At 41.8% G+C, this 13,335-nt stretch overlaps 2 protein-coding genes across 2 annotated transcripts; one reads left to right on the top strand and one right to left on the bottom strand.

The window, feature by feature from the left end:
• Window positions 1-194: 194 nt before the first annotated feature.
• On the bottom strand, window positions 195-8,148 carry ccnc (cyclin C). The gene is made up of 12 exons (XM_028953606.1): window positions 7,987-8,148; window positions 7,095-7,201; window positions 6,133-6,217; window positions 5,595-5,664; window positions 5,462-5,513; window positions 5,292-5,347; window positions 4,147-4,182; window positions 3,799-3,890; window positions 2,629-2,696; window positions 2,467-2,546; window positions 1,493-1,611; window positions 195-1,339 (listed from the first exon to the last, which is right to left on the bottom strand). The coding sequence occupies exons 1-12, from the start codon at window positions 8,016-8,018 to the stop codon at window positions 1,285-1,287; spliced, it is 852 nt and encodes a 283-aa protein (XP_028809439.1). The 5' UTR covers window positions 8,019-8,148; the 3' UTR covers window positions 195-1,284.
• An 813-nt stretch (window positions 8,149-8,961) lies between these two features.
• ngs (notochord granular surface) lies at window positions 8,962-13,108 on the top strand. Its single transcript, XM_029002085.1, has 11 exons — window positions 8,962-9,305; window positions 9,856-10,009; window positions 10,112-10,261; window positions 10,340-10,459; window positions 10,645-10,740; window positions 10,989-11,123; window positions 11,225-11,335; window positions 11,574-11,684; window positions 11,766-11,890; window positions 12,018-12,458; window positions 12,870-13,108. The coding sequence occupies exons 1-11, from the start codon at window positions 9,130-9,132 to the stop codon at window positions 12,961-12,963; spliced, it is 1,713 nt and encodes a 570-aa protein (XP_028857918.1). The 5' UTR covers window positions 8,962-9,129; the 3' UTR covers window positions 12,964-13,108.
• Window positions 13,109-13,335: the final 227 nt, after the last annotated feature.

Genomic DNA, 13,335 nt, shown 5'->3' with positions numbered 1-13,335 from the left:
TTTTATTTTCTCTTGTCTTTCCCCTCTGCCCCTTCCCGATGTCATCTGACAAAAATGAATGAAATGTGTAACTTTGCAACATGACTTCTATGATCTAAAAAGGGCCATGTTTATTTAAGGACATGGAGGATTCTAAAAGACACATTTCCAAGTACAACAGGTCCAATACTCAAACATGTAATACGACACTGGAACCGTTTTCACGTTTCATTTATTTTATTGCCACCAAATTAATTTGTTTAAATAAAAGAGTGATAATATGAATATATATATGCACACATTTGTAATTCAAGTAACAGCTGATAAAACGTTGGTGTGATTGAGTTTTGATCCAGGACATGCTTCATAATTGTGAACAGAGAGTAACAACTTAAGCCAGGACAAAGCAAAGTAACAAGAATTATATATATATTTGATATATACACACAATCACACCTTTTAAAGAAGCGTCCACACGGTTCACATTCAGTAAACTCATCCCCAGTTTAACATCAAACTAAAGAAAATACAGTAATATTACACAGGATGTGCAGTATGACTGCAAAAAAAAATTTTGTGGTCAGTGTAGCGAAGAACATTAATATAATTTATGTAATTGCAAATGATCAAAACCAAAAATAAAATAAAAAGCAAAAATGTACATATTTACAGATGTAAGGCTATGAAAGGAAGATAGTGCATGAGAAAGTCAAGATGGAGGGGACGTCGACCACAGCTTTTACACACAAAATCTCCACCCGCTCCAACAGCACAGCCCTCAACAGAGGTGCACTGTGCAGCATCACAGTTCTGACCGTACAGCACAAGGGTCAGTCAGCTGGCTGGTTCGAATGGCCCTGAGGTCGCTCAGCTGGGTGTTGACTGCTCTAGTCCCTGAGGAATGAAACTCCTCCAACCAGGTACCAAGAACAGACATACACACACTGAAAATACAAAATAATCAAGTTTTCTTTGTTCCCCCAATGAGCCCTTAAGGAAAAAAAATGCTCTTTGGGCATTTCAAGGAAAGCAGGACCAGTTATTTAGTTTTAAAATATTATAACCATAAACCCACCCCAGAAACAATATAGCCAACTTTCAGCTTGGTCTGCTTCTGGAAGGTCCGATAGGAGCAGTTGCAGGTGCTGTGTCCCCCTGGACCTTGATCACTCAGCTCAGACCGAGAACTGCTGGGGTTGGTTGAGGCGTCACGGGTTATGTTCACTTTTTAACATCCATGCAGATCATGTCGTTCAACAAATGACGCCTCACTGAATGAAAAAAGCCTGGGTAGTTTAGTCAGCTCTATGATTGGCTATAGGAGCTGTTCTGACTCCCATTAGACGTCTGGTCATTTTCACTAGCAAAGGGGAAGAAGAAAAAAGGCGGCGTTAACGTAGAAGAAAATAAATTAAGACACAAATGTATTTTACTCTCATACAATTAGAACTGCAATCAAGAAAACTATTTTGACCTCCAGTGGCAGTCCTGATTGGGGTCAATCAATACTTACCTGTTTGGTGGAGGCTTCGGCTTGGGCATTTTGTTGAGCACAGCAGCCATCTCCTTCCGGTCATCAAAGTTTTTCCACTGGTCATAAAGTTTCAGTATGACACGGATAATCTCCAAGATCTATAAAATGTGGGTTTAAAGGATTTAAATTTTGTTGTGGTTAATATTAAATACAAAAATAGTAACAGAAAGAAGTCCTATTTTCATAGTCACGCCTAACAAGTTTATTCAATTGCATGAATTTGTTTCAGTTGCAGGGCAAAAACTGAACCAAAGGTTTAATGATGTATAACAAAAAGTGAAAGTGATTATGATGCACAGCACACGGTGACAACGACATGTGTCCTCTGCATTTATACCATCAGCTTATTGAGCAGTTGGCAGCCATTACAAGTACCCGGGGAGCAGTGTGTGGGGACGGTGCTTTGCTCAGTGGCACCTCAGTGGATCAGAATTCGAACAGGCAACCTTCTGATTATGGGGCTGCTTCCTTAACCACTAGGCCACCACTGCCGCAAGTCAGTGGCACCTTGGCGGTTCCTTACTCGCTAGGTCACCGCTGCCCCAAAGAAAGTTTAAAATGGGAGAAGCCCAATGACTAACCACTCTCATGCACACTAATGATCATTCTGGATGATTTAAACCCACAACACAGACATCATTAAAGATTCTTTCTTGTTTTAACAAATCCTTTGACTTTACTGAAAAAAAACAACACTAGAGTTTTTTTTAGAGCCATGCTGTTCACATGCAGTACATATAAATCACATGCTGTTTTACCAAACTAGATTGAAACTAGAGTGAAACCAGATTTTTTTCTAACTGCAAAATTCATCAGACAAGGATGTCAGATTGAACTGATTGCAAAATTAAACAGGAACATTGAAAAGCACAAAAACCAGGAGAGGCTAAATAATGGAATGAGGCCTACAAGGGTTGAGGTCATTTGATTGTGAAAGCTCTGGAGAGACTTACTTTGTCCATGTCTACAGAAAGCTCTGCAAACCACTGCCGTGCATCCTTCTGCTGGACCACACAGGCCACGTGGAGGCAGGCTGGAGATCAACAGAAGACACAAAGCTCAAACAAATGAGCTTCACAACGGTCATTAGGACATTTTGCTTGTTTAGGTATTACCTAAAGCGATCATAAAAGGTGGGTACAGTAGACAGAGGTCCGTTCTGTAGGTGTCGTTAACTATCCTCCTGCAAAGAAGCACAGACAATCTCAAATAAGAACACATAACACACACCTGATAATATGATAATACCTCCCTCGCAGAAAACCAGATAAACAATGTAAATGACCTTATCATTAATGTATCTGGTCGGTATATTCAAATACATTATAAACAGTGTTTAGAAGTGTTACAAACTACTAGTAATTAATCACATTTGGTTACTTTTGAAGATTATGAATGAATATTTTGAAATTTTGGCAGTGTTTGCCTTACAGCAGAACTAAATATTGATTACTGCCAAACTCCTTTAATAAATTAACATCATTATAATTGAGCAATTTAATAAATATAATAACAGCCAGGCCTCATTTTACTGTAAGATAATGCAGTTCTAAACCAGCACCAGTTCACCGTCAAAATACACCCAGCAGGTCTGTAGCACCTGACATTCTTCTCCAGCAGACCCCCTTCCATGCAGTGTCGTGGTAAAATGATTGTTAAATTAAATCCTTCACAAGCCACTTCATTGCTTTGTTTCTATTGGTCGTTTGGCAATCCATCACAGCACACAAAAGTAAATTAAAGTAACTACATTAAACTTTGACTGCAGAAACTCTTTATGCCCATAATTTCATATTTATATTTACTTGGAGTGTGTTTCTGTATTTCTTTTTTTTTTTTTTTACATCTCTCTATAATGGCGGACGTTGACTAGCAATAAAAATACTGTTTGCTTTAACCGTTTAGAAATGGTTTTCAGTAGAGGGTGAGTACATGGAGTCAAGCTCTAACCACTGCTGGGCGATTATACAATCTCCATCGATACACAGGCTAAAATACAGCTCGATCTCGGGGATCAGCTTTGGGCATTTTCACATAATGCAAAAAGTAGCAGAAATAGCAGCAGTAGCAGGATATTTTGTGTGAGAGAAGCATGCACATGACAGGATGAGAGAGAGATGAAGTGTGTATTTGGCTGAAAAAGCATCATTGGGAAATATCTAATGGTGATGACCCAGTCCTACCAGCAGTTTATAAAAGTAAAAGTGAATATATAGTGTTTTTCACAGCATATTCCTAACTTTGATACAAGAGACAGCAAGGAGATGGAAACAAAGACCACACACCAAGCCAGTGGCAGAAGCATGTCCTCCTGGCCCATGTCCTGTACGTACTGCAGGAGTGGTCTATAGGGGTGGTACACAATCAGACAACAGTCCTGCAACAGCAAATGAATGAAAATCAAAGAACATAGAACCCGCTTCAGCCAGCTCCAGGAGCAGCACATGACCATGTATACAATCATTAATACATATTTCCTAATGAAGACTGGGTTGGACTAAAATATCATATACATTCTTATTTATATAGATGAAAATTTGTTCTGTTTCCATCCAGAGTTAATAAAGCACTTTGTCCCATTTATGAAGTGAAACACATCCAAAAGTACACTGGGTTAAAAGGACAGAACTTACCATGAGCTCCAGCAGGTAAAATTCACACTCTAATATCTGTATGGAGAAAAGGAGAGTTATAGTCTTCATTAGAAGAAGATAACTAATGGCTCCACAGGTCACAACGCCACGTTGAGGGACGGGCCAAGCTCCTAATCGCGTACTTATGCTAACAGCATGTCTATAAAGATACGCAACTATGCCACGTTATTCAATTGTGTGCGCCGAGGCTAAGAGAGAGAGAGAGAGGGGAGGGGGGGAAGAGAGAAAAAAAAAAAAAAAAAAGAGCTGGCAGGCCATCGAAGACCACTTGGCACTTGTGTGTGAAGTGGTGCAGTTGGGTGAAGAGATTCCACTCCCTCAATGCCGCATCACGTTCATTTGGTGTGACACTGCCACTCTTGCCACAAGTGTGTGAACACCGCATGCGGAATGTAGCTGCTCAGATAAAGTCACCAACCTAGGCAAGTGAGGATGACTAATGGATTCATCCTAGGAGAAACACATCCATGCAGGCATATCCATGGTGCCAGAAGGACTTAAAAATTCCCAACTTTTTCCACAATTTTCCCTGACCTACCATATAATGTCCACTGCTGAGCAGAAAAGGACCTTTAAAGGGTTATAGAATTGAAAAATGCATTTACGTCATTGTTGTGGAATATAGGCAGCTTGATGTGTTGAATGGAACAAACCAAAACCTCGACTCCATCTCTGACATCATATACACACATCTTCTATTTTTGCACCATGGATGAGCCAGTCCTTAAATTCTTCACTTTCAAGCAAAATATCTTGACATTTACACTTGCCTGTCATGTTTAGTAAGGACATATAATGCTGGACATTTCTAGAGTGGGAAACGTTTTGAGCAAAACAAAAAACCTCACCGGGAAGAAGGATGCATAAATACACATCAGGTTATGGGCAGCTTTTGGAATCAAATTGACCCAAGAATCAGTCTTTTTTCATTCTTTATATCAAAACCCTCACAATCCATATGATGATCTCAAGGTCAGTGTATTCTTTCTGTAAATGTGCATCCTGAATTTTGTTAGTGGACCTTTAAAAGGCTTAGAAGATCTGTCTAAATAAAAAATTGTTATTGGCTACTACATAAGACAATTTTTTTCATTTTATGCCCAAAAATACCAACAGGTACTTACATGGTTCATTCTGTAGGGGAATTCTTTGGGGAAGGCATAGGAAAAACGGGTTTTTACTGAAAAGAAAAAAAAAAAAAAAAAAAACACCAAATTTTATCTTTACCTGTCCAAAGATGTTTAAAATGAATGAATGCATTAAAGTTAAATGAAGAATATATATATACACATACACACTGAAGTAGCAGCCGAAATAAGCCTGGTATTGGAAACAACACCAAACTCCTGATGGGCACAAAAACATATACATATATATTTAAAAATCTATTTTTTGATAATGATAAACAGAGTGATTTAAAGCTTTACCTCAACTTTTGAAGCCAGAAACACACACGTAGGAGCCATGAGCACTGGATCAATGCTTTTTAGAGAGTACCTAAAACCAGGAAAGATATTGTGATGTTTCACATTGAGATGAAAAGGTGACAATCTGATAGCAGCAACCAGGAATTACAATGCAATCCTCAACAAAAATACTCGTACCCTATTCAGAATGCCAAATTTGTGACTTGCTTATACCACTCCAAAAAAAAATTCCATCATGCCTACAATCCTTCAAACCTCAACATGTTATTTTAACAATTGATTCAGGATAATTATTGTGATTATAAATCATATGGTTTACACTAGTCAGCCACTATATTACTTTAACAATGCTATGGTGCATTTGGTCCCACCAAATATTACAGCAGGTCACATTCTTTAGATGGACAGTGTATAGCTAGCCCAGTACAGATTAATAGCAATATGCGTAACATGGGTGTGGTTCTGAATGAAATGTATAAGTCAGACGATGGCCTGTATGTAGCGTGTTAGGGGCAGGACTCTGAAGCATCGTGTTTACCTGGCATAAAACCGCTTGAAGTACACAGTTGCTGTGGCAATAACCTGCTGTCTGAGCTTCAAGTGCTCACCAAGGGCTTGGATTACTGAAATAAAGACAAAAACAAACGTAAGCGCCTGCATTGTTGCTCACGACTGAGATAAAAACGTAACTGTGAGTCGAGCTGTTTAATGGTCCCCTGACAATTTTTTTTTTTATCCTTTGTATCGGTCTTAGCTAATACTGTATCTGAAGTCTGTTTCCGAAACTCAGCCTTGGTGCAAAATTACAGCCACTTTCAGCCAGATTCCCCAGGACGCGCCGTTTCAGTGTCTGTAGCCTTAAATGCTAATGAGGAGGAGCGAGGCGGGAGGAGAGCAGCCTATAGAAGTTGAGGTGGCATTCGCGGAAATTCCGTCAACAACACTGTTCACCAACCACAATGTTTGGTGCAGACAGGAAGTAGTGTCAGCGTTACCAGAAAGAATAAATCCCCTTGTGACGACATAAGGGGACAAATTCCAGATCTGATCTGCCTGAATGGTGAAGCAGAATGACCAAAACACTCTTTACAATGATCGCCATGTCTAGCCACTGCAGGACCATAGACAGGCCAGGGAAACTCGTATTAATATTAAATAACCTCACAGAGTCAAATTTTCATGTCAGGTGACCTTTAATGTCCATCACTTGACTTTATCAAAGGTTTAAGTGATACAATCCCCCGCATCCAAGATTGTTTTCCAGACATTATGGAAGACCATGGTGGTCTAGACTGTTCTTAAGCCGAATTGTCATTTCAGCAATCATTGTAGTTTCATTTACTTGATGCATGTAAATTTGAGCCTTCTAAAATGCATCAGATTTAATAACACCAGTTCCTCATTAAAATCCAAGTAGTGACAGGGCGGGGCAGTGTATTAGTTTGACTCAGTGCTGAGAAACCCTCTCCTACACTTACAGATCCATCACAGAATACCTACCATTGGCGAAGAAGATCTGCAGCTTCCAATACTCTTCTTCCGTGAGGAACTTGAGGTCTTTCTGTCGCTCCTTCATCAGATCCTGTTTGTCCAGAACCCACTGCAGACTGCAATCAAGGTTATTTGGTGAAGGGCTGAGCATTTATATAATTCATCTTCTAATCAATTATGGATCAGTGTACAAACAGGACATCCCTCCACCACCACCCAGTGCCACACTAATAATATTAATAATGAAAAATACACAGTCGCTAAAACATTCAATTCTATAAATATGGGCTGAACACTGATATTAGGGTCACTTGAAACAAACTCAATGTGGTAGTAGCCTAGTGGGTAACACACTCGCATATGAACCAGAAGACCCGGGTTCGAATCCCACTAACCACCACTGTGTCCCTGAGCAAGACACTTAACCCTAAATTGCTCCAGGGAGACTGTCCCTGTCACTACTGATTGTAAGTCGCTCTGGATAAGGGCGTCTGGTAAATGCTGTAAATGTAAATATGATTTTTTCTTTTTTTTTTTTTACTTTTTAGTAGCTTCCTAATTGTTAACAAACTCGAAATGTACATATATATCAATTGTAAGTGTAAGATCAGTGTAAGAAACAAAATATTAGCACGAATATTAATAAAGAAAAATTCACATTTTCCCTATTTTAACACGTAAACTAGGAACCAGATGTAAATTCATATTCTGTAAACGCGATGCTTTTAAACGCATACAGAATTAATCAATGATGAAATATGTAGGATTATGTTTGGTCTTTTAGTGCTAATCTCGTCGTGCCAGTAAATTAGCCTCCCGGCTAACACACAACAGGCCCAGAAAAGGCGATTAAACTGAAGAGAACCGGGCGCGACGTGAGCTGCGCGGATGAAGGACTTACTAATGCGAGCTCTGCCAGAAGTTCCCCGCCATCGCGTCCGAAAATGAGGTAGAAGACGGAACTTGAACTTTGTTGAGCAGTGGAGACGGCAGCGGCTAGCAAACGAGACCCACTAGAGTACAGAACCACGGAGGAGCGGCGCGGTGTTCCGTCCGGACTGCCGCATCCGTTCCGGCACAAAGGTTCCGCGGCCATGTTTATATATTTCCATTAAATCAATCTAAATGTAAAGTAAGAAGATCGTAATGTAACATACTAAAACATAAAAATGAAATTAACTATATTTCTAATATAGCAACAAACAATATCAAATAATATTAGACTAAAGACTTTCTCTGTGATTTCATGCCAGACATAATCAAACATAATTTATCATGACCATATACATAGAGATCAACAGCAGAGGAGCTGAGGTGATGGCACCAACGTCAAAGACTTTGTAGTTAACTTGAATCTTTGCTCTTTGGTCAAAGCACGTTCAATTTACAACTCAACAGACCCATGAGTTTGATTAAGATTACATTAATACCAGTAAACAGTTAGACAGATTAAACAGCACAGGAAGAGTGTCACTGTGATAACCACTTTAAAATTCATCCTAATAATCAGGTCTAGACGCATAGCACGTGCTCCTAACATTTTACAATAAACGCGTTCAGTTTTTCATGGAAAAACCATCCATGAGACGACCAGGTTTGCTGGAGGTCCAGGAGAGGAGCGTGTCGTACAACATATCTGGAGACAGTGACTAATGTGGCAGCATTTATTCATATGTGCAACCATTAACGAAATGAATGAATGAAATAAGTAACGTGCATGAATAAAAACCATTCGTTATTTCTCGGAACATTATGTTCATTTAGACAGATTTAATTCAACTCTTAATGAACTCTTCATGACACGTTGCTTACTTGCATTACTCGTCTCTTGGAGAATTCCGCACACTTTAATGTGATCGGGCTGGTTTATGGAGTCCAGTTTTATGGAGAGGAAGGGCGCGGTAATTACGCACCTCCACCCCGCTATTTTTACACCCCTTCGCGTCGGCCTGACAGATTTCGGACCCCACATTCCTCCCCCGTGCCGGGTCGCCCTATAAAACCGGTCCGAGCGGCGAGAGGAGAACCTGCCCACCGAGCAACCATGAGCCGCAGCCCGGAGAGGATGTCCTCCTACCGCCGCCACTTCGAGGACGCTCTGGCCGCGTCGTCCTACGTCCAGGTCCGGCTGTCCAGCCCGTCACCCCCGCGCCGCTCCGCCAGCTACAGCCGCGCCGGGTCCGTGGGGCGCAGGGCCCGGTCCAGACCGCGCATCACCAGGTACAAGATGGTCCATTTATCCAGAGCGACTTACACTCAGTAGTTACAGGGACTGTCCCCCTGGGACACTCAGGGTTAAGTGTCTTGTTACCCACTAGGCTACTACCACCCTACCAAATGTAAAGTCATTTATTGCAACCTGTGCAATAATACGTGTAAATACAGTAATTTACATTTACAGCATTTACCAGATGCTCCTTATCCAGAGCGACAGTCCCCCTCTGGAGACACTCAGGGTTAAGTGTCTTGCTCAGGGACACAATGGTAGTAAGTAGGGTTTGAACCTGGGTCTTCTGGTTCATAGGCCAGTGTGTTACCCACGAGGCTACCACCACCCACCTATTCTCCAAGTTGGAACCCCCTGATAGGTTGGCATGGAAACGAGAGTACACCGGCAGCAGAAATTCTACCTCAGGACACGGGTGGTCATGTTTAAATATTTTTGGCAGATTAGTTTCATTCGGTTCGCTTTGCTAATAATGCAGAAACGTCACCCTATTTCATATGTTAGGTCAGATCCAAGTGATCGTATTTGAACGTTTGCTTCCAGCAGCACCAGCATGGGTGCCCTCTGCGTGGGTGTGGGTGCTGCCCTTGATCTGGAGAGTGCATCAGCCGAGAACAAGGCCTTCCGCAGCACTCGCACCACCGAGCGTCAGGAAATGGTCACCCTGAACGACCGTCTGGCAGTTTACATTGAGAAGGCAAGGGGAACAAGTTGTTTCTGCCATTTGTGGAATGGACCAGCAACTCCCTTTGTCTTTTTCATCGTATTTTGTTGTATTGGATTTCTATAATTTGTACAGGTCCGCTCACTTGAGTCTCAGAACAAGCTGTTGGAAGCTGAGATTGATGCCTCGAAGAACCGCTATGTCAAGCCAACGGGACTGCGGAAACTCTACGAGGACCAGCTGAGGGAGATGAAGAGAGTTGCTGACCAAATGAAAGTCCAGAGGGTAAGGAAAGACAACCAGAGTGAAGCCGTCCGAGAAACACTGACTCCACCAGCCTAAACCCTGCACTGGCGCTTGCAGGATTTGGCTGTGGCTGCCAAGGAGGCCATGGCGGGCCAGCTGGAGATACTGAAGATGAAGTACGAGGAGGCTATAGAAGCCAGGAGGAAGGCGGAGCTGGACATCGAGGCTTTCCGTCCGGTTAGAGTCGTTGACTTATTTGAATGAGGTTGTAATATCCTGTGAAATCCGTATTTATTTATGGTTCCTTACTTGTATGTAACTCTGGCTGGTTTCTTAGTCTTTTTCTCCCTTTTTTGATTTTCTTTTAAATCTACTGGTCACGGTCTAATTTGGATTAAACTGAATTGTGCTGTGATTTACAGGACGTTGATGCAGCGACATCTGCCCGCATTGCCCTGGAGAAGCAGCTGGACAACCTTGAACTTGAGCTGGAGTTCCTGCAGAGGATACACAAGCAGGTACGGAAGTGTAGGAAGAAATTGGACATTTAAAAAATGTGTCAGTGGTAAGAAACGAACAAACGTGAGTGAATGCATATTTGACAAAAATTTGCTTAAGAATAACAGCTGGACAAGTATAAGTATTGTATTGTCCCATTACACCAAGCCAATGTTTCAAAGATGGCATTATTGCATCATCATCATCATCATCATCTACCACAAATACAAATATATTGATTTTAGTCCTTCATCTACAACCTGGTTAGGAAATTGAGGAGCTGATGGCTCAGATCTATGGTGGTGTGTCCAAAGTGGACGTGGCTTTCAGTCTCCCTGACCTGGCAACCGCCCTCAAAGACATCCAGGCGCAGTATGACAGCATTGCTGCCCGCAACCTTCAGGTATAGTTCTGAAATGATAATAGATTTAAACACTGTTAAAAAAGATATTATTATTTAGTCTATGCCACTTGCATTTCTTCTTCTACTTCTTTTTATTTTAGGAAATGGATAACTGGTATAAGACAAAATTCCAAGACCTCAATAAGGCATCAACAAAGCATGTGACATCTGCAAGGAACGTGAGACAAGAAATTACAGGTTATAAAAAAGACGTGAGTCCTTTTCATGAATTGTTTATTGCCTCTTACCTGACTTCTTGCATTTACACATTCTATTACTTTTAATGTGTTGATTTTTTTAAACCACTGAGGCCCGTGGAGACAGGTTCTTCATAAGAAACCGTGTAGACATGTAAATCCATGTAAATCCAGAACAGATTCTAAGTAAAACAATGTGCATGTGTACAGATGAAAGCTCACTGTTCTTAGTGACCACTGTGAAAATGTCCAGGTCCAGGGAAAGCAACGTGAGCTGGAGGCACTAAACACCAGGAATGAAGCGCTCCAGGCCCAGATCCGTGAGACCCAGCAGAGATACAAGAAAGAGGAAGGGGACTTGCTGGTGAGTGATGTGTCCTGAGCCAAACCACAGTACAATACCGCCTTGCAGGACTTTGGGACTAATGCACTTTGTCTTCTCCAGGCAAGAATTGAAGCCCTCAAAGAGGAACTGAAGTCCACCAAGCAGAAGATTGCAGTGCACCTGCGGGAGTACCAGGACCTTCTGAACGTGAAGATGGCTCTGGAGATTGAGATCACCACCTACAGGTACACATCAGCCATTAAATATCCTCTACACATAAAAGAAAAGGTCCAGTCCTTCTCATCAATTGCATCTTATTGTCTACCTATTTCCAGAGACATTCTGATTAATCTGTCCCATGGTGTCCTGCAGGAAGCTGATTGAGGGGGAGGACAGCCGTCTGAGTACTATGGTGAGCGGCGTGTCACTGATGAGCAGAAGCTTTGCTGCCACAGCTTCCAGTGGCTTCACAGCTGCCAGCAGCACCAGAGCTTCCAGTGGAATTATTGGTGGTAGTGGCATCGCAGGTGCTGGTGGCATCGCAGGTGCTGGTGGCATCGCAGGTGTCGGTGGCATCGCAGGTGCTGGTGGCATCACAAGCGTCAGCAGCAGCACAGCTGGCAGTGGCTCCACAACTGGCTTACATGCAGGAGGTGGCACTTCCACAGGAGCTGGGTATGACTCGGCCGTAGATTTGGGAGGAGTCGCAGGGGCTGCTAAGGCGATAGCCAATGGGACAGCTCCAAAGTCCCTGATTGGGTTCTCAGAGGAGGAAGCAGTGGAGATGACGGAGAGGAAGACTGTTCTCATCAGGTAACGCAAGTACAGTGGAATCATACCCTAGATGGTGCTGCCTGATTAATACAAATGATAAAGTGATTAAGAGAACAAATCCCATAGATTTTGCATGAATGATATGATGATATGTCAAATCAACGTTTTACTGCACTGGGCCACAATCACAGTGACCTGCAATACAGTCAAATTTAGTGATATTCACTATATATATATCAGACCATTAACATCAATCTAGTCTTCAAAGAAACATTTTCATTCATAACTCCAATACAAAAATCCAATACATTTTGAATGCATTATTACCAATTAATATAATTTTAGGCATAATAGTCAAACACAAAGGTCCTAAGTCAAGTGCATGAACCACAAATCGGTAAACGTGTGGGAACGTTGTTTTATACTATGGTTCTTTCTGTCTACCTGTAGAACTGTCAAGACTGAGGACAATCTGGTCCAGCGCAACAGCCAGGAACGCACCTTCACCATCTCCGGTGCTGCTGATAACCAGGCTGAAGACTAGACCCCCAACTATCCCCACCCCGGATCTAGCATTTATCCTAATTAGCAGCCAGGGCGACACTCCAGAACAGACCGTTCTGCTTCGGCTAAACCTTCACACTGGCTGATCTGCTTCCCCTCTGACCTCACCAGCAAAAGCAATAAAAAGCAAGCAAATCACCAATATCTGGTTTTTGTTGTCTGCAGTTCACAAAACAATTCTGCAAAAAGACTTTTCTATTTATTTCTTTGCAAGGTGCAGTCATATTAGTGGGCCTAGCTCATTGATATGATGAGTTTTAACTGATATTACACAAAAAGCCACAATTCAGGATTTATGGACTAATACATAGCAAGTCAGTATGATAATGAAGTCAAGACTATAGGAATCAAA

The sequence above is a fragment of the Denticeps clupeoides genome, chromosome 14 (genome assembly GCF_900700375.1).
Source record: "Denticeps clupeoides chromosome 14, fDenClu1.1, whole genome shotgun sequence".
NCBI classification, from domain to species: Eukaryota; Metazoa; Chordata; class Actinopteri; order Clupeiformes; family Denticipitidae; genus Denticeps; species Denticeps clupeoides.
The sequence above is the reverse complement of the archived record's forward strand: the minus strand, read 5'-3'. Positions and strand labels throughout refer to the sequence as shown.

Excerpts from the sequence above, each read along its gene's own strand:
- ngs (XM_029002085.1), top strand. The coding sequence starts at position 9,130 with ATGAGCCGCAGCCCGGAGAGGATGTCCTCCTACCGCCGCCACTTCGAG. Across the intron at positions 10,460-10,644 it reads ACATCGAGGCTTTCCGTCCG|GACGTTGATGCAGCGACATC; the intron begins GTTAGAGTCGTT and ends TGTGATTTACAG. Across the intron at positions 11,891-12,017 it reads ATTGAGATCACCACCTACAG|GAAGCTGATTGAGGGGGAGG; the intron begins GTACACATCAGC and ends GGTGTCCTGCAG.
- ccnc (XM_028953606.1), bottom strand. The coding sequence starts at position 8,018 with ATGGCGGGGAACTTCTGGCAGAGCTCGCATTA. Across the intron at positions 4,183-5,291 it reads TCCCCTACAGAATGAACCAT|ATATTAGAGTGTGAATTTTA; the intron begins GTAAGTACCTGT and ends TTCTCCATACAG. Across the intron at positions 3,891-4,146 it reads TTTACCTGCTGGAGCTCATG|GACTGTTGTCTGATTGTGTA; the intron begins GTAAGTTCTGTC and ends TTGCTGTTGCAG.